At 37.0% G+C, this 25,876-nt stretch overlaps 1 protein-coding gene across 15 annotated transcripts in view; it reads left to right on the forward strand.

The window, feature by feature from the left end:
• LOC125668126 (polypyrimidine tract-binding protein 1) overlaps positions 1-25,642 on the forward strand; it is a 42,343-nt gene extending 16,701 nt beyond the window's left edge. For 2 of the 15 annotated variants that reach the window (XM_048901921.2, XM_048901922.2), the window contains exons 3-19: positions 8,129-8,221; positions 11,576-11,725; positions 12,212-12,358; positions 12,976-13,113; positions 13,569-13,620; positions 13,740-13,798; positions 15,119-15,284; positions 16,623-16,721; positions 18,280-18,306; positions 19,347-19,471; positions 20,848-20,881; positions 21,053-21,145; positions 23,080-23,177; positions 23,372-23,490; positions 23,882-23,956; positions 24,372-24,435; positions 24,785-25,642. In XM_048901921.2, coding sequence (XP_048757878.2) covers positions 8,129-8,221; positions 11,576-11,725; positions 12,212-12,358; positions 12,976-13,113; positions 13,569-13,620; positions 13,740-13,798; positions 15,119-15,284; positions 16,623-16,721; positions 18,280-18,306; positions 19,347-19,471; positions 20,848-20,881; positions 21,053-21,145; positions 23,080-23,177; positions 23,372-23,490; positions 23,882-23,956; positions 24,372-24,435; positions 24,785-24,853 — 1,608 coding nt within the window. In that variant the 3' untranslated portion in view covers positions 24,854-25,642. Of the gene's footprint in view, positions 1-537; positions 7,530-8,128; positions 8,222-11,575; positions 11,726-12,211; positions 12,359-12,975; positions 13,114-13,568; positions 13,621-13,739; positions 13,799-15,118; positions 15,285-16,622; positions 16,722-18,279; positions 18,307-19,346; positions 19,472-20,847; positions 20,882-21,052; positions 21,146-23,079; positions 23,178-23,371; positions 23,491-23,881; positions 23,957-24,371; positions 24,436-24,784 lie in introns of those variants that run through there. The other 13 variants (XM_048901917.2, XM_048901924.2, XM_048901925.2 and 10 more) reach the window with 13 other exon arrangements.
• The last annotated feature ends 234 nt before the right edge of the window (positions 25,643-25,876 follow it).

Consider the following 25,876-nt stretch of genomic DNA (forward strand, 5'->3'; position numbering starts at 1 on the left):
CTTTCACTGGCAAAGCTTCCAGGGATAGCAACAAGCTGTATGGAATTGATCAGTAATGGGTTATAATTGGTTGAATTGATTTGTAATGTGGTTTTTTCTCTCCCCTTTTATATATATGGAATGAACAAATTGCTTTCAAGTTGTTGCCTTGTTTTGAATTGATTATGCTGACCATTTTATTGATGGGTTGAATCTAGACTCATGAAAAGAAAGAGAAATTAAAAAAAAATAATTCTAGATTGAGATGATCAAGTTATATGCTAATGACATTTAAATCATTAATTTATAATTAAGGAGAGAGTATTTATAGACTAAGCCTGTTGCCCAATTCTATTCATCAATTATTTATTGAAAAATTTTTGCTTAAACTAAATTATTAATTTGAATTTCAAGTGATTATCTTTTTTCCTCTTTTTTAAAGGAACTTGTAACATGTTATTGCACAACTTGTCTTGTTCTGTGAATGAGCCTCTCTCCATTCAAATCTAGAATATCTTGGTTTCTATCAGCAATTATTGAATAAAAATTGTTTTATCTTCAAAAGGTAAATGGCCTTGCTGGGTTTCATTTTCAAAGTGCGTTTTACTGGTAACTCCAAACCAGTTTTTTTTTTGTTTTTTTTTTTTTAAATTTAATTGATCCTTCTAATAGATTTTTTTCTGGAGAGTTTTTGTGTGAAGAGTTGAGGAGATTTAATAATTGGTTGGATTGATGACACGTGTGATTTGTAATCGGCCATGGTGCAGCTCTGTGCGTTGTAACCCTACCCCTGTTGGTCCCAGTGACAGTGGAGATCAGAGATGGGCAGATAGGCCCAGCTTTCAGTTATTTCTCATTATTGAATAATTACACCAATTTCAGACTTTGCAATTGTTAGGTTTTGATTGCAATGATTGTAACTATGAGCCACCCCAAGGCCGAATTCCTAGTATGTTCTAGTTGTGTGCCTGAAGGAGGTGTAGCGATATATTCACTGTTAATTTAGAGCCAGCATATATAAATATCTATTTATAATGGCTCTTCTCTCCCATTGAATTTCCTTGTGTCAAAGTTCCACCTTTGTGTAAATCAACTGCAGCCAGGACTAATTGATTTAAAAAAAAATTATTTGGAAGATCAATAGCATGGAAAACAAATATACTGATGATTCTGAGTGAGACTAATTATTGATCAGATGTTACAAATCTCCACCCCACCCCCCAATGAGCCCCCCTTCTCCCCCCCACGGGACAAGCACACACGAATATAGAGGCTTGGTATTGATCCTCTGCTTTATGGAAAATTTGTCATAGAGGGACTCAATGTGTCAATATTTGTTTAAATAGAAAGCCTTCAATGTGTAAGTGTGGTATGTAGAATTTGATTGGTCGAGGGCGTGTGTACACAAGCTGTAAGAGCTTTTGGCTATTAGGTTGTCATCAGAGAGGAAGCGTGTTGAACAGTCAGTGTTACAGGGCTGTAGAAAGAGGAGAAAAGTATGTGTGATTAGTGTGCTGCAGCATGTACGTATGCTATTATACCTACCCAGGAGGATCGCACCACACCCCCACCCTAACGGCAGCACCGCAGGCCGCCACCATCCCCGTCACTGAACCGTTACTTGTCCCCGCCACCCAGGCCACTCTACCCCCACAGACAGGAATCCCGACCCTCGGCAGTCACATCCCCATCACGGTGTGCAGAAAGGTAAGGAAAAAGGAGGCTGATGTACCTATAGATTTGTGTGTCACCTGTATGTGATATTTTTAGTATCAGTGTGAGACCCTCATAAGAAATCTGTGGGCTGCTGGGAGGTATTAGTCCTGCTAACACCTTGTGTACACTTAGTCCTGTTTGTTTGAAGTTGTATTTTATTGTCATGGAAATAGATGGATCTGAGAGCAGTACTTGAAGTGAAGTACAAATATTGACTGAGCTGTTTAATGTGTGTCATTTGTACTTTCTCATTAGCCACCAGGGCCAGACCAATTTTTCTATGGATGTTTTGTTAAGGTTTTACACCAGTAATCTTTCCTTTGGATTTGATTAACTGCAGAACAAACAACTGTAAAAACAAAATGTTGTTTTTTTAATTTCTTGAGAATTTTGTCTGAACTGGCCAGAGGTGAGCCTTATCGTTCTTCTTCTGTAGAAGCAGCTAATTACTGCATTCTGGTTCAAGTTTGGTGAAGGATTGTGGGTTTAGAATTTTGGAGTTTTATATTAGTGTCATAAAATATATCTGATGTGTAATCTTGGGGACAGTAAATCCTAGGTTCTCTACCCGTCCAAACAATTCACTGATAACATAACCAATGTATTGATCAGGCAGACTTTTGGGAAAGGTGAGAAATTGTCTGGGACAGCAGAAAACTTCAAAGGAAAGGGGTACCAGAGAGAGGGGGCACCTATCTCTTAAGCAGAGGGGGGGAGGGGGGTTACTGGAGAGAGGGCACCTGCTGTCTCTGAGGGGGTACTGGAAAGAGAGGTCACCTGTCTTTGAGGGGTGAAGGAGTACTGCCAAGAAGTTTCTCTGTCCTTGTTATCAATAAAATCACACCATGTCCCCAGGATTTTATTACAGGAAGAAAATCTGACATTTTATTTCCTGTCTGGATTTCCCTCTTTTTTAAGAGTGTGATTTTGATTTTATGTAAATTGAAGTACCTTTTCTCTGAATAGCATTGAATAGTATTGTTTTATGTTAGAGGTTAACATTCTTGGGGTTTATTTAGAATGGCTTTGTCTACTGTGGTCAGTTTAAGGGTCACCCAGAAAGTAAAACATGTGTAGTGGATACTTCAAATAACATTGAATAGGCTGCACCTTTAATTCATCAGAATGAGGTGCTAGTGTGAGGGAAGGAATGTGGTGTTGGATGCTGACACACAGGAGTATGCCATATACAATTTGATGGTCATTATTGAATTAACTCTGATGTACAGAGGAGCTCTATATTGATAGTGACCGGGGCAGTTTGTAAGACATGCTGCCAGGTTTTGTGAGTAGGAGAATGATTAGCTGTGAACACTGATCTGCTCTGATAAACAGACTCAGTCTCTCTCGGTACTGAGTACTTATCTTCAGGAAACAACTTCATCTGTCCTTCCTTGTCCCTCAGGAAATCTCTCTGCGTCACAGGCCCCGCAGGAAGCGTGGCAGCAGGATCCAGGAAACTTTATAAGTCTTCATCTGTGATACACCAGACCCCAAATCTGACACACAAATTCCTGTGTTCTCCTCACACACTTATGAGTGCTTGTTAATCCTTATAATGGAGGTTAATTCATTGTAAGGGCTTAGTTATTTTGTCATGCAGAGTCCTGGTGTGTCTTCACTCATTATAATGTGACAAGTCCCTGCTTATGATTGTTATGATCTGTGACTTTCAATTACTAATGTGTTATAGTTTTATATATGATTAAGCTTTGTTGTAGGTCCTGTTTCTTTGTCTCCTAAATTAGACTCAGCTTCTCTTCACAAACAGCTGAAGTTTTGTCCATGTTTGACATCCAGCTCTCAGACACCTGACATCATGCTCTGTGACCTGCGATGGTCAAAGTCGATTTCTCCTAGAGACAGATGAAATGATGATATCAATTTCTTCTCCTCTCGCTTCATCACACTTTGTACATTATCATATTTAGGGCAGAAAAAATTCATTGAAGGGGAATTTTGATGTAAAAAGTAAATCTCTCAGAAAGAAGGCTGTTCAGAGGTCAAAAATGGTTTCATTTTAATGTAATTTTTTTATGTTAGGAAGTCAAAAACGGTACAAAATCTAGTGTTGGCGGGAGAACCTCCTTAATGCATTGACAAAGAGATTGACCACTCACCCATAGGGCAACAAATGTTCGTGTATTTCATGGAAGTTTGCATTTTGTGTTAAACAAACAAGACACAAATCAACACTTGTTTGCCATTTGCCTGAACTGTTGTGGAATAATTGATCTCAAGTCTGTGTTGTTAGACAGAGTTAATATTTTAAGGAAATCGGATATTTTTATTTTGTGATTGTTTTCAGTATTATACATGAAAAATAAACATTGATATTGATATTCAAATAGATGGGGGGAAAAACAAAAGTTGATATTTCCTGCTACTGATAAATGTTGACCTGGTGGAGTGTGGTAGATTCGATAGTGTCCCCCCCCCCCCCCCGGTGGATGATTTACCTTGCATCCAATATGTTATTAAAATGTCGATATCGCAAACAAAAAAAGATAACAGGCAAGGAGACAAAAAGGAAATAAATCCATAATTTGGGGAGCAATTGTGGGTAGAGAAAATAAAATGTGCTGCCAAACGCTGTTGTCCAAATGAACACAGGACAATATGGTGCAGTATTGACTGTCTATTGTTGCTCTCTAGACAAACATGCTGGATATTAGATATATTGCCTAATGCTAATAACGACTAATGTAACAGGTAAATTAGAAAGGTATAAAATGCAGTCGCATGAAAATGTTTGAGGTTAGTATGGATCACCTGGTAAAGTACCTCTGGTGATAATTTGAAGTTTTATTAAAAATCTTGTGAAGAAAATGATAAGGGATATATTGCAAGTGTGTTATTAGTAGAATTCCTAATTCAAAAAATTGACATAGTAATAAAAAAAAAACATAGTGTGTAGTGTGTAGTAATATAGGAACATAGTATATAGTAAGAAAAAACATGGTAATGAAACAAAAAGGTTTCTTTTGTATGAAATAGAGAGAGAGAGAGAGAGAGAGAGAGAGAGAGAGAGAGAGATTTCCTGGTATTTATCATTGATTTAGATTCTCTGGTTATCAGTGATTCAGAGAACTGTAAACAACCCTGGAAATTAAAATTTCATTTTTGAATAATATGGAGTAGCGACAAGGTCTGATAGAATTCACAGAAAGTTGATCACAAGTGCCCTGAACATTTGTAGAGCAGATAACAGCTGATAATGTACAGTTAATGGAGCACCAGGTGAAGGGGGCAGCCTGACCCCCAGGGGGACACAGGTATTACATCACCTGTCTATTGTCTGCAGTCACACCTGGTGGCCAGCATTTAATTAGCAAAACCTGAGGAAGGAATTAAAATCATCCTAAACAAAGGGGAAGAAATAACCAGTCAAGATCGGGAAAGTGTCAAATTAAAAAAAGTTAAAATGTTAAAAATTGGAAAGAATTAGAATGTGTGCCCAGAGGCAGTGCATTAGGTGAAAAAATATATATACAGGCAGGAAAATCTCTTAGGAAAATATACCAGCTTTTACACTTAGCCTTTTGTTATTTTGATAAACAAAATGAAGTAGTTGTTCAGAAAACTTAATCTCCATTTCAATTACCTTACCAGGGTTCCATTAATATTTTAAAATAATTGAAGTTTACATCAGGAGGGATGTTATCATCACTGTAGATTGTAAAAGGTTGTTGTTTTTGGTTGTTTATTTTTTAATTGTTTTGTGAAACTAAAGGTACTTGAGACCCCTGTGACAAATTCCACGGACATTGCTATCTCAGCTCGTACACACAGGGTTTTTGTCAAGTATTAGTACTTGTCGGTAGGATATAAGAGTGTTGAGATTACATGTGATATTAGTGTGCTATCTGGAACATTGTGAGAATATTGTTTTAAAGATGAGTAGATAAATGTGTCCATTGTAGAGAAGTTGACCTGAGTGAAACAGAGGACGGGTCAGAGCAAGTGTTTCATGATAGGCGTGAGGGGTGTGTGTGGGGGTGTGTCAATATTTACAAAAGTCAGGATACTTAAACGAGACGTGTACTAATGTCATCACAAGTCTCCAGTCCGTTAAACACTATATTAACCCATATATTGCCTTACACCCGTGGTATAAATAAGTTCTGATTTTCTTTGAAAAGCGTGAGGTGGTATTTAAATTTTGAGGATCTTGGGTACACACGATATTGATTGATTGCAATGAAAATTTATCTGTGTAAAGTAAAAATGGTCTGAGGGATTATGAGTGTTTGAACAAGACTGGTTGCCGTGGTATCGGTGAGGTGTTTTGAGGAAATTAGTATTATATATATAGTTTGTCTGTTTCCCCCCTGGGGATGTGTTAGGATCAGATAGCAGGGTCATGGGTGAGCTGTGATCGCTATCTCGCTGTTTTTGTCCCTGGTGTACATTAAATCTGTCTGTGACCATTGTACCTATATAGATATCCACAAGTATCACAAAATTACTTGGTAAGGGGGATAACTCTAATTACCTTGATTGGTAAATGACACAGAATGAAAGAGCAGTTTAAATTTAATGGTTACTGTATGTTGTTGTTGTTTGTTGTGTATTACGTGAATGGTGATAATTGTAATGGAAAAAAACCTGATGAGAGGATCGAATGACGTGCGAGGAGTTTTATCACCATTACATTTAATAGAAGAATACTGTACATATTCAATTGTGATTTAAATATCTCTGGGCTATTTGCTTATCCTATTATAAAATTGAGCAATCTTTATCAAGCGAAATACACACATTCACTCCACAAATTAAGAATTAGGGGAATCAGTTAAGTCATAAACACTAGCCAATAAATAGTTGTAAGTAAACAAGTATGAGGGTTTAGCTAGTGTGTAAATCCCTGGGATTATAGAGCTGTGGAGATCATTGAATTAATTAACCAGATCACTCTGTACAGACACATTATCAATTAAAAACTTAGGCATCTCAACTCTTACAAATGACACCCGATCTCAATGACACCCGATTTCTGAACAGATACAAGTAGATTCGTGCATCTTGATATTGCGAAACTGAGGGGGAAATGGGTCTTTGTTGGTAACAACGCGACAATATTATTGGTTTAGCACGGCTGAGCTGGCAGCGTGCTATATACCTTTCCATTATTCGTCAATGGTTGACTGACTGGCTGTGTGTGTGTATTGAGTGGGCTTCTCTTTCTCCAGTCTTTTTTTCTCTGGATTTCTCTGCTTTCTGTTCCTTGGTAAGTATCAGGTGATTGTTAGGGAGTGGTGGGGAGGGGGCACAGGACATGACTGATTTCATTAACTAATTATGTGACATTATCTTGTCACTTTCATTTCATTTTTGGGTCACACCTCAGAAGATTTTAGATCCCTGCCTGTGGAGGGCTGGATCCCCCGCTATAGATTGTATCAGATAAAAGTGATTAAGTATCACCTGTAAGTGTGATTGTACCTGTTTAAATGTGTGATTTCTTGGGCGGTTTTATGAGCTGGGTATTGTTACATTGGCAGTGGGAGAATGCTGTAGTACAGGCTTAATGGATGGAATGATTGTTATAGTAGTTAAAGTGAAATGTCAGCTCCCATTCCCTGCCATTCTGAGAGAGCATTACATAGGGCCCAGTGTTCACCATGAATTGCTTAAGTTGATTAATTCAGATCAATGCCCCCGTTCAGTGGTGCTGGATCAATGAGGAGTATATATTGTCACACAAGCTGTGGCATATTGTTCATCTGCATTGTGTACTGATAAGCTATTGCATCTGTCACTATCATAGTAGCCACGGAAACGGAGGAGAGTTCAGTCAGGTCACCGCTGGCCTGTCAAGGACTCAAAGAATGGTCAGTGTTTTTCATGAAGTTACGAAAAATTCTAATTGTTCAAAACAAAATATCGCTGAAAGGGCAATACTGATGTGGTGATCTGCAATTTCTAGGACTTATTGCGACATTTTGAAATTTGTCAACTCATTTTCTTAGATAGTAGGGCAAGGAGTTTGGTGTTTCTTGTTTGATGTGTTAAAGTGAGAAATTAAATGTGCAGTAACCCTCAACCTATAGAGCACAATCAGTCTGAAACTGAGATATTGACTGACAATAAGTCCGATGTTGAGATATTTACTGACAGTAACAGTCCGATGTTGAGATATTGACTGACAGTAACAGTCCGATGTTGAGATATTGACTGACAGTAACAGTCCGATGTTGAGATATTGACTGACAGTAACAGTCCGATGTTGAGATATTGACTGGCAGTTAATGTTAGTTATTGAGGGATTCGTCTCAGATAGGGCGGCTTAAATTCTCAACCTGAGACGGACTTTGAAACTGGATCAGAACAACTCAGATTCAAGAGAAATATATCTTTTTACATTTCTGATTTGTCAAAGGATTTTATGTGGCGAATTTTTAAAATGTTTTTTCTCTCTCATTTTTTACAGCGACCCTCTGACGACCTCATGTCACAGTCACCCATGGTAACCAATGGGACGAGCCCCCCACACCTGTCTGGCTCCGACAATGACGCAAAAAAGGTGAGTACTTTGTCTGTCTGTCTGTGTATGATGGCTGTATACAATGTTGGCTGTGTGATAGTAGTATAGTATATGTAGTTGTGTACAATAGCTCTATAGATGCAACACTGAATGAGCTGTAAGAATTTTACGGATGCATGCCTGAATATGAAGTTTATGTATCATTAATGAACGCTAGATTTCTGATGATTTTGCTATAGGAACGTGTAACACTTGACAGATTTCTTTTGCTGATCGAGTTTTAACATCATTGATTTTATTGTTGCATTGTCGTAATGGGTATTGGTGAATACAAGGCTACCGTTGTCTATATAATCTTCTTTTGACAAGAAAATCAAAAGTTGACAATGTTCGATATTGACTAGGCAAAGATGTGTTGTGTTCAATTAGACCAGATTGATTTGTGGTGGAGTTTTTTTTCCAGTGAATCGAGTGTCAATTACGAGAGAAAAACCTGATAAATGATTAAAAAATTGATTGTGAAAAATGAGTGAAACAACAGGCAGACGAAAAATCCATAGGCTATGTAGGTGAAGGTCATTTCAGCGACCCAAGTGACACCTGGATTTTCCTGCATTCCCTGGTTGCGAGTGAAATATTTATATTAGATGGCACAGCCAATCAATATTCAGACAAAAACGTAGATCAATAACGTCACCTGAAGTTAGATTCTGTGACACAGCAGGATCTCCAAAAGTCAGGAATCTGACCATCGCCATGGATACCAGCATTTCTGGTCCCAGCAGACCAGTTCCATACTCCAAGTGGCCTGGCATATTGGAGTCTTAATCCCATTTGATCAACACAATGATAATTACCTCCAGAGGCTTTCAGATATAAGAGCATTTAGAGGGAGTGAATTTAAATATTATTGCATAGTAAATGGCACAAGCATTTAAAGTAATACAAAAGAGGAGAGGTTTTAGCTCAAATTTTAATTATAAAGTTATTTGAGAGTCATGGTGACTGAAAAAACACTTGTCAAGTGATTGAGGCACTCAACCGTGTCCAGATAGCAAACCTTGCCAAAATATAATTGCAGTTTTTTTTATCCATTTAAGTCCTGTTTACTTTTCTTTACTGTAATGAAAGCCGATCTTACTGCAAGTTGTAAATGAATGTCCTGGGAAAAAATCTTAATACTGCCACGTTTTAAGCCTGTTAAATGACTGCAGGATTTAGTTTTACGAGCAAAAACATACTGTAAATGAATTAAGAATAAGGGTATTTGGTATGATTTTATTTGAATAATCACTGATTTTTCAGAGAGAGGAGAGGACGACATTTACACATTTTTAAAACACTGCCACATAGTTGTGACATGGATTGCTGGGCATGTGTAATGGTTCGGACAAATTGCTCCGAAAATTGCAATGTTCAATTTTCATGAGTACTGCTGTATGGCATTTTCCGTATGTTATAACGTATTTAATTGTCACTCCAGATCTCATTACTGATTTAATGTCCGATTACTGGGATATTTAATGTACCATAGATACACACAGACGTTAAATGTTCAGATAGAGCAATAAAAAGGTTTATTACGGGCAAAAAATTATTGATTTTATCTTGATTTTAAGTTATTTGAAAGAAGTAAAAAATAATCTGTTAAATTATGATTTCATACCTTTAATATTTAAACTGTCACAATGAACATGCTGAAACAGAGATGGGATGGAGGGGGGGGGGGGATTTATAAGGAATGTTTCAAACAGAGGTTGTTGATTTTCCTTTCAAAGTAATTTACTAGGAGTAAATGGTGACCAAATTAAAAATCAATATAGAACTAGAGGAAAAGCTGTCAAATGATGTGTTACAGATACATCTAATTTAGTATTTATTGCTATAGAGTTTCATACCAAAAAATAAGAAAACATGTATGTTTGATTTTTGAAACCTATTTCTATATACCTGTAAATAGACAGGTTGTACAATGCATTGTATTGTACAGTACACCTGTCAGTATCTTATGGGACAGTACCTTGTAGAGCAGTACTTTGTGGGGCAGTATTTTATGGGACAGTGTCTTCTAGGGCAGTACCTTGTGGAGCAGTATCTTATAGAGCAGTACCTTGTGGGTAGAATCACCAAACTTGATATATATGTTCCCAATGTTTAAATGATGAAGCCTATTGTTTTTGAGGTCATAGATCAAAATTCAAGGTCAAATTTGCATAGGTTATTTTGTATATATGACAAAAGATAAAATCAGTACTAAGACAGTGATAATCAGACTTTTTGCATTATATTTAAAGGGACACAATTCCAGTGAAGAAAAAACTTAATCAATAATATCAGAGTATTTGATATGTGTAAAACTCTGATGCAAAGATGTAATTGAGACATCTTAACTTCTCATTTTCAAAACAAGGCATGGACCCTTTTTATGTTTACATTATGTGATTCTGAACATGATACCAAAGTTGACAGCTGTGGTGGAAAAAGCTTTTATAACAGAAATTTTCATTTCTTTTTACTTTGTGCATGCACCCTAAATTGATTCCTGATTAACATATGTGGAATTGTTGATGTTTTGACACAGTTTCTGATTAACATATGTGGAATTGTTGATGTTGTGACACAGTTTTAGAGATCTTGGTTTACTTGTCTCCCCACATGGTGTCTCGGCTGGTGACCAGCATTTACTTACCGTCTTCTGAAATGTGTGTGGATTTGTCTCACTCTAGATATAGACAAAGACCATGTTTACAAACACAATTTTGGGAGTCGAGTTTCATGTAAATAAGGAATGAATCAATCCTGTGAAAAATATTTTTAATTCATTTATTTATATGATGATTGAATAATGTTTAACGTCCCTTTCGAGAATATTTCACTCATATGGAGACGTCACAATTGCCGGTGAAGGGCTGCAAAATTTAGGCCTATGCTTGGTACTTACGACCTTTGAGCAGGGAGGGATCTTTATCGTGCCACACCTGCTGTGACACTGGATCTCGGTTTTTGCAGTCTCATCCAAAGGACTGCCCCATTTAGTCACTTTTACGACAAGCAATGTGTACTGAGGACTTATTCTAACCCAGATTCCTATGGGATTATATTTATAAAAGATATTTATTTTTATAGCCAAAAAAATGTCAATTTCTAGTGACCAAAAATCATGTCCCATGTCTCTTAAACTATCAGACAGGTTGTATTATGATGTTAATAGGAGTATTTCTGTGTTATTGAATATATTGGATGGGCGTATTTGTGAGTCTTCCTCTTGTACTGATGCGTTACTGAATACATTGGAGGGGTGTATTTGTGAGTTTTCCTCTTGTTAGTTTGTATCATCAATGTTTTCAGTTTGAATCAACTGAATTTTTAAAAAAATGTTTTATTTGTCTTCAGGTGAAACTCGAACAGAATTCCGCCAATGGTCCCTCACGCGTGGTTCACATTCGGAGCCTGCCTCCCGACTGTACAGAGGCAGATGTCGTCCAGCTAGGAATGCCGTATGGGAAAATGTCAAACGTCCTACTGCTCAAACAGAAAAACCAGGTATATTTCCTTAAAATGTTCAACGTTGCTCAAACAGAAAAACCAGGTTTAATTCGTTAAAATGTTGAACGTTACTCAAACAGAAAAAACCAAGTTTAATTCGTTAAAATGTTGAACGTTGCTCAAACAGAAAAACCAGGTTAAATTCGTTGAAATGTTGAACGTTGCTCAAACAGAAAAAGCAGATATATATCGTTGGTTAAAACATTGGTTAGATCTTGTTGATTACCACGGTTTCACGAAAATTCTTCAAAACAGAGGCATGTAGGAATGTAATGCTTTGTAGTCTATTTTTGGACAACTAAAGCGTTAAAATTCAGGTATTCATAGTGTCCGAATTGAATATATTGAAACTGTATATTTTCGTTTGCTAATTACCAGAATGCAAGGATTATTTCCTTGTTTTTACGGTTTATGTCTGTGAAGTGTTTAATCGGATCCCTGTCTGGTTTATGACTGTAATGACGTATGATTTCTCTTTTTCAGGCTTTTTTGGAGTTTCTGGATGAACAAGCAGCTGTTACTATGGTTAGCTTTCACCAACAGAATCCTGCTCAGATCCGAATGAAACCTGTCTATGTGCAATTTTCAAATCACAAAGAGCTCAAAACAGACCAGGCCAATTCTTTTCAGGTCTGTACGCTTTCTCCTAACACTACAAAACACCAGGCCAAATCATTTCAGGTGTTTACATTACAAAACACCAGGCCAAATCATTTCAGGTGTTAACATTACAAAACACTAGGCCAAATCATTTCCAGTCTGTACGCTTTCTCTTAACACTACAAAACACCAGGCCAAATCATTTCCAGTCTGTACGCTTTCTCTTAACACTACAAAACACCAGGCCAAATCATTTCCAGTCTGTACGCTTTCTCCTAACACTACAAAACAGACCAGGTCAATTAATTTGAGGTCTATATGCTTTCTTTTTACACTGAAAAAGTTTTTTTGAGAAAATCTTACAGCTTTTTGACTGGCAGAAATGATAATCAAATAGATACATTTAACTTAAGATTTCAATAAAATTGGCTCCATGCATCCCTCTCACAGTAGAAATAAGTGTCAATACACAGGTTATTTGAAGAAAGACCTCATAAATTAAAAAACCAAAACATAATATATTAATTTGGTGATGTGTGAACACGTTTGATGTGGGTGTGGTTTACGTAGGCATGGCTGATATACAATGAGGTCTCATCGTCTACTATTCTTCAACTTGTTTATAAATACTTCTGTTTATGTTGCAGAATGCCACAGCTCAGGCAGCTTTGCAAGCCGCTTCCGCAGTAATGGGGGGCCCCACAGAGGAGGGACAGAAACGCACTACGCTCAGAATCATCGTAGAACACCTAGTCTACCCCGTGGGAATCGAGGTTTTATACCAGGTCAGTATTTCAGAATCATTGTAGAACACCTAGTCGTGGGAATTAAGATACCAGGTCTGCATCTCTAAACCATTGTGGAATAAGTCTGCCTTGTAGAATCAGATACATAGGTCGTAATTGATGTAGAACACTTAGTTTACCCCAATGGAATTGAGGCTTTATTTAAGTAGTGTGTCAGGTTGTCACCGAATCTACTCAGTGGGAATGTAGGTGCTGTTTCAGCATCATCAGAGAACACGGAGGTGGATCGAAAAAATCTTCAAAGGCGGAAGGGTGTGTGAATTAAGATGAGGGCTGAAACGATACACCCCCTTCACAATATGTATTGCAATAGTTATGCTACAATTCAATATTTTCAATGTGGTATATTTTACAGAAGAAGCCAATAATACCTTTGAAGGAAAATTTGATTACGAAGATTTACAGTCAATTTTAAATTTGATTTTGTTTTTCAGATCTTCTCCAAATTTGGCAAGGTCTTAAAGATGATCATATTCACCAAAAACAGTAAGTTTTTATTTTATTAAGTAGGTAAAATTATAAATAAGTTTATGGAAATGGACTAGACCATGAGCATTCAATGACTTGATGCAGTGTGTGTAATCCGAGTTCTCATTGTCCTACAGATTCATTCCAAGCATTGATTCAGATGTCAGACCCAGTCGCAGCAAATGCAGCAAAGTTGGTAAGTTGTGCTGGGTGTTATTCCTTGTATTGATAAGTTGTACTTGTATTGATAAGTTGTACTGGGTGTTATTCCTTGTATGAATAAGTTGTACTGGGTGTTATTCCTTGTATTGATAAGTTGTGCTGGGTGTTATTCCTTGTATTGATAAGTTGTACTTGTATTGATAAGTTGTACTGGGTGTTATTCCTTGTATTGATAAGTTGTACTGGGTGTTATTCCTTTTATTGATAAGTTGTACTGGGTGTTATTCCATGTATTGATAAGTTGTACTGGGTGTTATTCCTTGTATTGATAAGTTGTACTTGGTGTTATTCCTTATAGTCGGTCTATTGTACCATACAATTATTGACATAGTTTAGGTCAGTACGATGCTTTAGCTATCTGAGAAGTGCAGTATTCACCGAGCCCAGAGGACAAGGTGAATAGTGTACTTCGAGGGTAGCTGAAGCATTTTGATGAGTCGTACTAAGAAAGTGTCAGTAATTGTTTTAAAATATGATTAATTTATAACATAGAACCAATGAATCAATACCTGGTCAGCCATCTTTGTATACAGGTAGACTGCAAGACTTGGTCATAGGTGATTAGAGACGCGAGGTTTGTTTATTATGTGACTAGAAACCAACTTCTCTAACATGTAGTACTTAGTGGTAAGTGATTAGACGCGAGGTTTTGTTTATTACGTGACTGAAGAAACCAACTACTCTAACATGTAGTACTTAGTGGTAAGTGATTAGACGCGAGGTTTTGTTTATTACGTGACTGAAGAAACCAACTACTCTAACATGTAGTACTTAGTGGTAAGTGATTAGACGTGAGGTTTTGATTATTACATGATTAGAAACCAACTACTCTAACATGTAGTACTTAGTGGTAAGTGATTAGAGACGCGAGGCTTTGTTTATTACGTGACTATAAACCAACTACTCTAACATGTAGTACTTGCCAAATACCTGATTGGTCACATTTAGATTGAATTTGATGTTACTATGCTTCAACAGTTGTTATTCCGGTTCTTGATGTACATGTAAGTCACCCTTTATTCCGGTTCTTGATGTACATGTAAGTCACCCTTTCTTTAGAATGATAGTTTTCAATGCGCGGCCAAAGAATGATTATCAATCATATAAATTTTGAAATTCTAGATTTATTTTTGGCCAAATGTTAGAGAAAACAAATGTTATGCACTTCAACAGCATGTGCAGGGAAGCACGATGTTGTATTTTTCCTAGGTTATTGGATCTCAGCTGATTAGAAAGCCTGGAATTATCTCGTCCTATAATAAAGGATGATAAACTGTCTGTTATCTGATTTCAGTCTCTTGATGGGCAGAATATTTACAATGGCTGTTGTACTCTACGGATCGACTACTCCAAATTGAACAATCTTAACGTCAAATACAACAATGACAAAAGTCGTGACTTCACAAACCCCAACCTACCCAGCGGGGACCCAGGTCTCGATCAGGCCATGCCGTTCGGAGGTAAGTGTCAAACCAAACCCAATCCCCCTTTTTGATGTTATCCTATATACCTAGTATAACTGTACACATTGTATATAGAAAGTTCACCTATTCAGTGTTTGACCCCTAGATGTCAAGGTCAGATCTCCGACAGAAAGGAGTAAGTAAATAATAAGTAATTTGTTGGATGTTTTTGTTGTCGTTTAACAAAAATTGGATCAGTTGGAATCCATGTTTTCACGTTGACACCAGTTTATATTTCTTATATATGAATTTATATTGTACATATTCAGAATATTTTTGCGATTAACACTGAAGTTGGTGCTTACCAGTTTGTAAAATTATTTATTACATACTAATTAGTACATTGTGTACTGGTCTAACATATAATTTATTTGCATATTTTCACATTCTGAAATTTTCTTACTCTTATGGTGACTAAAGAATATTTTGTAATTTTTTTTAAAAAGTTTGATATAAGAATAACAATAAGAATGTGATGAAATGCTGATATATTGTGCAGTGATGTTATAGTGCAGGTTTTCTGTGAAGGTCACCTGTGGGTGAAGGTCACTGCAGGGTGAAGGTCACAGAGAACCTGGAAAGTTAATCCATTATATTACTGTATCTGTAGTGACACCATCTGTAGCCCATCACACCTGAGGCTAGAAGCAAAATTCACTTCCCCAAAATTATCTCAACAAGAAATTATCTGATCACCGAAATTATCCAGATATTGAAACTATCCTGGTGCTGAAAATATCCAATCACTTTACATCTAGACTTTTGAAAGAAAACATTTCATTTTAGAAAAGAAAAATACGCGTAAAAAGATTGTTAAACCACTTTTTTTTAATTTTTAGAAACATCACATTTTAAAGATTTTTTTTTAAAGAATAGCCATATTGTTTCATTTCTACTTGTCCAATTTTTATCCTGCAATGTGTTGGAAGTTTAAATGTAAACAGACAACTTCAGAAGTTAAGACGATCTGATTTAAGAAGGCACCTTCACACATTGAGAAGAATGTCATGCCTGGTTGTTTTATTTTGGCACATTTGTTGGTTAATGTTGCTAGTTCCAAAGTATAATAGTATTTTGAGTAGCTAGGTTTTTGCACTTATAGATAATATAATCCCCCCCCCCTCCCCCACCCCAAGAAAAAACCCAATACAGAACAGAAATTTCAGCAAGACATTGACCTTGTAAAACACGTTGTAATCCCTCCCCTCTCCCTCCCTCTGAGTAGACAGCACAGGGTGTGATTGAATAGATAGGAATTGTGCCCGCTTTGGTGAATCGCTTTTTGCTTTGTCTGTAGCCAATTATCATATAGTAATAATGGCATGTGTTTGGAAGGTTCAGGAAGCCTGTTGACATCCATGGTTCCGGGGATGGGAGGAGCGCCACTATCGGCGTACGGCGCCGCCAATGTGGTGGGAGGCACACCTGTTTATGGTACTAGTCACTTATCACTAACTTTGTCTCCTTCTCCTGTCCTTTGTACTGTCACGCTGCGCTTCTACACTGTCTGCCATCTAATCAACGACAGATACTGACAGCTGTCTAATCAACAACCAATACTGACAGCTGTCTAATCAACGACCGGTACTGACAGCTGTCTAATCAACAACAAATACTGACAGCTGTCTAATCAACAACCAATACTGACAGCTGTCTAATCAACGACCAATACTGACAGCTGTCTAATCAATGACCAATACTGACAGCTGTCTAATCAATGACCAATACTGACAGCTGTCTAATCAACGACAAGTACTGATTATAGTCTAAACAATGACAGATATTGACAGCTGTCTAATCAATGACCAATACTGACAGCTGTCTAATCAATGACCAATACTGACAGCTGTCTAATCAACGACAAGTACTGATTATAGTCTAAACAAAGACAGATACTGACTCCTAACTAATCGACTAATACCGACTCTTGTCTAATCAACGACCAATACTGAGTACTGTCTAATCAACGACTCTTGTCTAATCAACGACCAATACTAAGTACTGTCTAATCAACGACTACTGTCTAATCAACGTCAAATACTGATTATAGTCTTGTTAATGACAAATACTTACACCTGTCTAATTAACGACAAGTATTGATTATAGTCTAATCAACGACAGATACTGACTCCTGTTTCATCAATGAGACAGACTGACTACTGTCTGATCAATGACAAGTACTGACAAGCTGTCTAACCGACGTCGACTTGCATGCTGCTGTCAGAGACCTTACACTGCAGAGGGGTGGAAGAGAGAAAGGTGCTGTCTGCCTTGTGACATTTTCAGTAGTAGATGACACCTTTTTCATTACACCCCTTGTGTGCTGTGTTTGACTAGACAACAATTTATTGACAGACTGACTCTTGCACTGTTTTGTATGACTTTTAGTGGCACATGTGAATATTTCATGTGGTGTGTTCAACAACCAACTGATGATAAAGGACAGAGACTGACTTTAAAATGGCTTTTGGACTTTAAATTAGGACTCAATATCAGTAAACAGCTAACTTTAAAGTTGAAGGCTGGGTAGTCTAGACAGATCAACAACTGACTAGAAATAACCATAGTGCATGAGTTTTCTATGTGTGTGCATAACAGCACTTGAGCACCTTAACTTCTTTGTCAATCAGTCTGGTCTCAGGAATCTGATTGGTTAACTGATGATGGGTAGACGGAGATTGATGCTGACTGATGGGAAAGAGACCTGTTTGTTGCGGTCATTTGGTCTGATCTCAGATGTTTGACCACTGAACTTGCGATTGGTGGACTGAGACTAATGCTGGTTGATAGGGAAGGGACCGCTGTGTCCAGCTTCTAAACTCTTCTCCGACAATCAGTCTTGTTTTGGGAATTTGATGGGTTAACTGGTGATGGGTGGGCGGAGACTTATACTGATTGACAGGGAAGAGATGTGTGTCTCTGCTTGGCATGAGAAGTTTTAGTTGTCTCCTTCTATTCACTCTGACTTTTCTTTTTTCTTTCCTCTTTTTAGCAAATAACTTCAGTGGAAACAATTCAGGTAAGTAACTCCTCTTCAAAGGTCGTGACCCTAGGATTTATTGAGGTCATGACATCTAGATGTGAAAGGTCAACTACTGTATGTCTGCGCCTGAAAAGTGTATTTATTAAAAAAGGCTTTATGGTTGTAATTAGTATATGTTTGTTGTAGGCCTACTGTATGTATTGTATAGACAACAGTAGCCCGATCCAGAGCTATTTATATTATTTGTATTGTGTATCTGTGTCTGTAATCTGAAGTGTCATGTTTCAAACTAAAGTCAATATTGTCAGAGTCATTATGTACTGTATAATATAAAGTTTATTAACCTCCATCAAATCAGCATATTATTTCTGTACCACATCAATACTTCTGTCAGAGAGTGTAGCACATGAGGGCCCCATACAATTTCAAATTCCAATTTAGTTAATGCAGTTGAGATAGAGATGTATATAATTAAATTTCTATTTTGATTCTGATATTTGGTGCGGTAATCTGAGTGGTTAATGTTGCATGCTTCATACAGTGTGTATACGTCTCTAATTTCCATAATGATATAATGTCCCCTCCTCTATTGAGAACGCAGGGACTTGACCTGGCTGTGTGCGTGTTTGTAATGGTGATAGAATTCTGTGTCTGAGGCTTGTCTCAGTTCTTCACTAATCTTTCCCGTTCAACAATAATTTTAATTGATCATTCATTTTCTTAAAAAGAAATATTTGTGAAACGACTTGCATAAGTTTATTAAATACCAATCTATTTGACATATTTTAGTTAATACGTAAGTTGATTAAATACCAGTCTATTTGACATATTTTAGTGATGTAAGTTGATTAAATACCAGTCTATCTGACATATTTTAATTATGTAAGTTGATTAAATACCAGTCTATCTGACATATTTTAGTTATATAAGTTGATTAAATACCAGTCTATCTGACATATTTTAGTTATGTAAATTGATTAAATACCAGTCTATTTGACATATTTTAGAGGATTTGAACATAATTTTAGTATTTATTATCACACACTTGGCCAACCGTTCAGATTTTTGCTTTACAGCTCAAGTTCCACAGATGTCCAGTTATGGTGTTCCGAGCGCTCTGGGAGCCGCCAGGATGATGACTCTGAATGCAGCCGCCGCGGCTGGCAATGCAGTGCTGCTGGTGTCCAATCTGGACGAACAGGTCAGTGGTCAATGTGTGGCTAGGAACCACAGCTGACCAGCAAAGTCCACAACCAGCAGTAACTACACAAACACTGGGTAATGAAGGTTCACGACTCCACGAAGCCCGACAGCCATGTGGCAAGTTGTTGCCGACCTGTTGTGGTGTGGGCACCAGCTAATGGTCCACATGCAGAGCAGATGCTTGTTGTAAAGGAGTTTGTTGGTCAGCTGTCTCAGTTAGCTACTTTAGTTTTTGTTTTTTTTATATAAAAAAAAAAACAACTCTGCTAATCATCTATAAGATCCTGCAGAAATTTCTCGCCTGATGCTATAATTATCTCCCCTGGATCGGTGTATAATTATTGTTATACAGTCTACTGAGCTGGTCCATTCAGTGCTGTGCAAGCCTAGCCCACAAGAAGATCCCTAGAACTGAAGTCCGTCTACATCAAATGGAAACACAAAAAGATTCTTTTATCACTGGTGGTTTATTTGAGCCTAAAATATGTTTAATAAAAGGGGGGGGGGGGGTATTTTTTATTAAATTTTAAGATGGAAGTTAATGTACGATTGTATTGTTTGGTGATGTTTATTTCCCGAATCCCGAAGCTTCGTAATCACCAACGCTTATCTTCATGTGAGGCATGCTTATTCGGCTCTACAATCGCTTTCACCATTCTAAGCTATTCAGTCAGTTTATATAATCTTTTATTATTTTTTTCTGCTGTCTCAGTAGACTTCAGTTAGATTTTATTCAAATCAGTGTATACATTCTTTATTCACTTTTTTTCAGAATTGTACCTCTTGCTTACCACAGCATACAGAACTTGTCAAAAATTCTAACCAGTTCATAGTTACTATTCAGTCAGCCAGACTTATTTTTGACTTTTACTAAAATGGGATAAATCTCCTTAGTAAAATGGGAAATGTGCAATTGGGAAGAAACACAAAGACGATAATTTTTTCACCTGCAACCAGATAATCTAATTCCTTAATCCTCTGAGGGCTTCTCAAATATCAGAATTTTTTATTTTTGTTTTTCTGTTTTGTAAAACTTTTAACATCTTTGTTTTGACCAAAAAAAAAAAAAAAAAAAAAAAAAAATAAGAAAGAAAAAGAAAACGAAAAGATTTGGAGGCAGTTAGGACAGAATTTAGGGTTGGTTGGATTCCTGAAGGACTGAATAGCTTATACTTAGGGAATTAATAGCATGAAATAAGTGGGCATGTTGATTTTGTATAGACTAATGTAGCACACTGCTAGAGATCCTAGGAATTAATCACAACCACTAAATTATTGATGTCTTTTTTTTATTCCCAAACTCTGCTGGTGTTCTACACGTGGACTTTTTCTCCTCGGATTCTTGGTTTCGCTCTGCTAACTTCCTGTCTCTAGAAGGTTACGCCCGACGCTCTCTTTACCCTTTTTGGTACGTTTGTATTTTAAAGCACTTCTGTTTTATTTAGTCTGTTTCTGTGTATTGTAGTATTACCTGTACATTAGATGGAAATTTTATCAGATGCACGAGATTCAATTTTTTTCCCACTGATTTTGTCGTGGGTGGAAATCTTCTATCGTTTGCTATGTTGACTTTGTACAGGCGTGTATGGGGATGTGCATCGAGTGAAAATTCTGTTCAACAAGAAAGATAATGCCCTGGTGCAAATGGCTGAACCTCATCAAGCTCAGTTAGGTAGGTATCGGAAACCTCAACAATCTCAGGTAGATAGGTAGGGCACACCTATAAGCTCAGGTATATAAGTAGGGCACACCTATAAGCTCAGGTAGGTAGGTAGGGCACACCTATAAGCTCAGGTAGGTAGGTAGGGCACACCTATAAGCTCAGGTAGGTAGGTAGGGCACACCTATAAGCTCAGGTAGGTAGGTATTGGGAACCTTAATAAATTCAGTTAGGAAGGAATTGAACCTCAACAACCCCAGTTAAGTAGATAGTTGACCCCCAACAAGCTCAGTTAAGTAGATAGTTGACCCCTTAACAAAATTTGTTAGGTAGATAGTTGACCCCTCAACAGACTCAGTTAGGTAGATAGTTGACCCCTCAACAGGCTCAGTTAAGTAGATAGTTGACCCCTCAACAAGCTCAGTTAAGTAGATAGTTGACCCCATCAACAAGGTCAGTTTGGTAGGTAGTTGACCCTTCAACAAGCTCAGTTAAGTAGATAGTTGACCCCTCAATAAGGTCAGTTTGGTAGGTAGGGGAATCTTAAGATAGTCATATCCATAATGTTCATATATTCTATTTCTGATCAATGGTGATGTAGATTATTACATCAAGTTTAAAGTTTTAACAAAGAAAATGATTCACAAAAAAGGTTTCGCCTAAAATTATCAAATTTATATAACATGTAAGTCTTAGAGAAAACACAATTTTGCGGATATCTTGGAAACAATCTCAATTATTGAGAATGCTGAGACCATAATTTCAAATTTAACAAAGAAGTATGTAGGTCACCACAAGAAAAAGAGGAGAATGGTGATTTTTTGTCAAGGACAGACAAGTAATGATATAGAAGTGTGAAAAGTTCACGATACTGAACCCTGTCTGTCAAATAGGTTCATAATATAGTATATAAAGTTATATATATTATTAATATATATTATTACAATATTTGAATTTGTGGAAGTATCCTTCATTACAGATTGACTACCTTAAGTACAATTAAGTAGATATCAGAAACCTCATCAGGTTCTATAAGTTATCAGGAACCTCAACAGGTTCAGTTAGGTATCAGGAACCTCATCAGGTTCAGTTAGGTATCAGAAACCTCATCAGGTTCAGTTTATCATAAACTTCATCAGGTTCTATAAATTATAATGAACCTCAACAGGTTCAGTTAGGTATCAGGAACCTCATCAGGTTCAGTTTATCAGAAACCTCATCAGGTCCTATAAGTTATGATGAACCTCAACAGGTTCAGTTAGGTATCAGGAGCCTCATCAGGTTCAGTTAGGTATCAGGAACCTCATCAGGTCAAGTTAAGTATCAGGATCCTCATCAGGTTCAGTTAGGTATCAGGAACCTCATCAGGTTCAGTTAGGTATCAGGAGCCTCATCAGGTTCAGTTTATCATAAACTTCATCAGGTTCTATAAGTTATGATGAACATCAACAGATTCAGTTAAGTATCAGGAACCTCATCAGGTTCAGTTAGGTATCAGGAACCTCATCAGGTTCAGTTAGGTATCGGGAACCTCATCAGGTTCAGTTAGGTATCAGGAACCTCATCAGGTTCAGTTAGGTATCAGGAACCTCATCAGGTTCAGTTAAGTATCAGGAACCTCATCAGGTTCAGTCTAGATTAATAAGGACATTAGGAACTTCACCAAGCTCTGTTAGAGTGGAGTTGATTGTGTTCCCATGTGTCGGGGTCAGTTTCTTACACATTTGAACAATTCAATTCTAACGTAAGCCGTTTTGAGGAATGACGGATTTCTTGTATTCATGTTACATAAAGGAAACTTGAAGGATGAATTGGCTATGATAAAACTGGTGAGAAATCGATCAGATAAACGAGACTGAAATTTATTTCAGTGAATATAGACTGACATTTTGTGTGATGTTTTTTTCCAGCGATTATAAACTGAGCTTTTGTGCGTTTTATTTTAGCGATTGCTCACTTGGACAAAGTGAAGGTGTGGGGTAAAAACATCCGGGTGACACAGTCTAAGCATACGCTGGTCCAGATGCCCAAGGAAGGACAGCCGGTAAGTGGTCTGTGTGTCTAGAGTGGTCAGGAAGCTAACTAGCTGCCACTTTGTCCATCTGTACATCAGTATAACTGTCTTCTGACCAGGGTTTTTGTTTGTGATGTGAGATCTACAGGAATTGTTTATGTACATTTAAAATTATATTTTATGCATTTATCAGTTTATTTAATTATGTATTGTACAATTAACAGGATGCCGGGCTAACAAAGGATTTCACTACTTCCCCTCTCCATCGTTTCAAACGCCCTGGCTCCAAAAACTGCCAGAATATCTTCCCTCCATCAACAGTGCTGCATTTATCCAACATTCCGTAAGTATCCAATCAAGTTACAGCATTTATTTAACATTCCCGAAGTATTTAATCAAAGTATTGTATTTATCTAATGGTCCATTGATATCCAACAGATAATACTGCATTTATCCAACATTAAGTAATTATTTTTCCTCATCTATCCAACAAGGTGAACACAAATGTTCTGGATTTATATATACACAATGTAGAAGAAATTAGGAGTTTTATGATTCACCTGACATGTAAAATTCGTGAAGTGAAACCCAAATATACTGGAAGCTGTATTCTATTTTCTACGTTCATAAAAAGAAGCAACCGTAGGTCTGAACTAACGTTTTGTCTTATTATTTAATGAATATCTGTCCTCACCTTTGACCTCTTACCTCTGACCTTTAAAATGCATTTGCAGACCCAATGTAGAGGAGGACTTCATCACAGATGCGTTTTCTCAACATGGTCAAGTGAAAGCATTTAAATTTTTTCCGTAAGTATGATTTGGTTGCAGAGGAATTCTATGAAGCTCAGAGTGAAACAAAACTAATAATGATAATTGAAACATGAATTAGTGAATATTATCTTGGATTTATTTAAGGTATGAATATGATAGCAACGTATGTTATTGGGTTCAAACATAACTTCATACAGATTGCATTCATAAACTGTTTTACAAAAGTGTAATCTGCACCAAGTTATGGTATGATATAATACTGTGCTTTACTATTAAACTGATTCCTTATCTAAATCTAATTGATCATTTGATAAAGCCACTTTTTATTACATGTTTAGGATAGAATTTAGTCAAAAACATCAAGCATTAATTATATCACGGTGCTTTACATAACGAGTTATGCATTGAAAAATAATGTTGCCCAATCAATCAAATTGTTCAATTATTTCAGGAAAGACAGAAAAATGGCACTGATACAGATGGGAAGTGTCGATGAGGCGGTGACGGCACTAATTGTGAGTATCCTGTTTCTTACAAAGCGGGAGGGGATCTAGCTCCTAGGAGTGGATCAAAGATGCATTTATCTAGTAAAATTGTTTGAAGAAAACTTTTGATCTTAATTTGTATGGACTCCCACAATACAAAGACTTGGGATCTGCTCCTCATGATATTGATGTGAAGTCTATTTAAATCCATTGTCATGGGTCTGAATCTTAAAGACTAGATATGATATATAGCTCACCAAGCAATTGTTTTTGAGTGACGCAAAAGAACATGCTATTATCAAGAATTTTCATGTAATACTTCTATGCTGATATTTCTGCGGCGGTTGTATAATTGATAGTTATTTTTCATTTTTTGTAGGCTATGCACAACTACCCCTTGAGTGACACAAACCACCTTCGAGTCTCATTTTCCAAGTCCACCATTTAGCGTGTGCAGTGTGCAGCAAATCATGACATTACTGAACATTGATAAGAATTGCCTCCCTTTGTGGGGGGGCGCTGGTGGTATATGTGAAGTGCCTTTAATTGGTAATGGCATTGGAGTTTTACAGATGCCATGTTGAATGTGCAATGATCTCACATTTACCATACTTGTCCAGTGTGGTGTAAGGGAGGGGCAGTCTAGAAATCAGGGCTGATTATTTTGACCAGGGATTAGTCAGACTGACCATTCTGTATACCACACTGGATCCCCAGGGGTCGAATTTGTTCAGTTTCAATTTTTAATAATTGATTTATTTTTTATTGTTGAAATTGTTGGTCAACTGTATGTTTCCTGACCAGGCACTGCAGTATTTTTTCAATGTCCCACACAAGAAATCCATGAGTATATAATTATAAGCCTGGTTTTCATTGGTGCTGAGTCCAGCATTCATATCGATTACATCAGTCAGCTTTAAATCTACCAAAGGACATACTTTGTCCAAACATTCAGGGGAACTGGATCATTGACTGTAGTATCAGTTACCATAGCAATACAACATGGCGGGGGGTAAACTGCTGTCACCGACACAAATGGATCTGAGGAAATAAATGGGAACAAAGTCATTTTTTGTACTATGTTGATGTTTTCTAGCTTTTTTTTTTTATCAAGACGGAGATGTTTTTATTTATTTTACTGCTGGTTTCTGATTTTTTTGTGAACCACAGTTCAGAGATGTTACAGATCAACTGTTAAGATATTACTACATTTTTGTAATAAAACGAATCAAAATTAGCCTGTGTTGTCATTGCAGCTATAATCCCTCTCTGATTTTCTCTGTCTTTTTTTTTTGTTTTTTCTTTGTCATCACCATAGTACTGTGTATATTTGTGCATTAAACTTGACACTTAATCTTCTGTTCTGACTTTTTCTCTTCTATTACTATGTGCACTTTTCGTATTCTTCAGCTCCCTCTGACCTCTGGCATTCATCTATGACCTTTGTCAGGGTTAATGTTCTCTGACTAGT

This window comes from Ostrea edulis, chromosome 4 (assembly GCF_947568905.1).
Source record: "Ostrea edulis chromosome 4, xbOstEdul1.1, whole genome shotgun sequence".
In the NCBI taxonomy this organism is placed as follows: domain Eukaryota; kingdom Metazoa; phylum Mollusca; class Bivalvia; order Ostreida; family Ostreidae; genus Ostrea; species Ostrea edulis.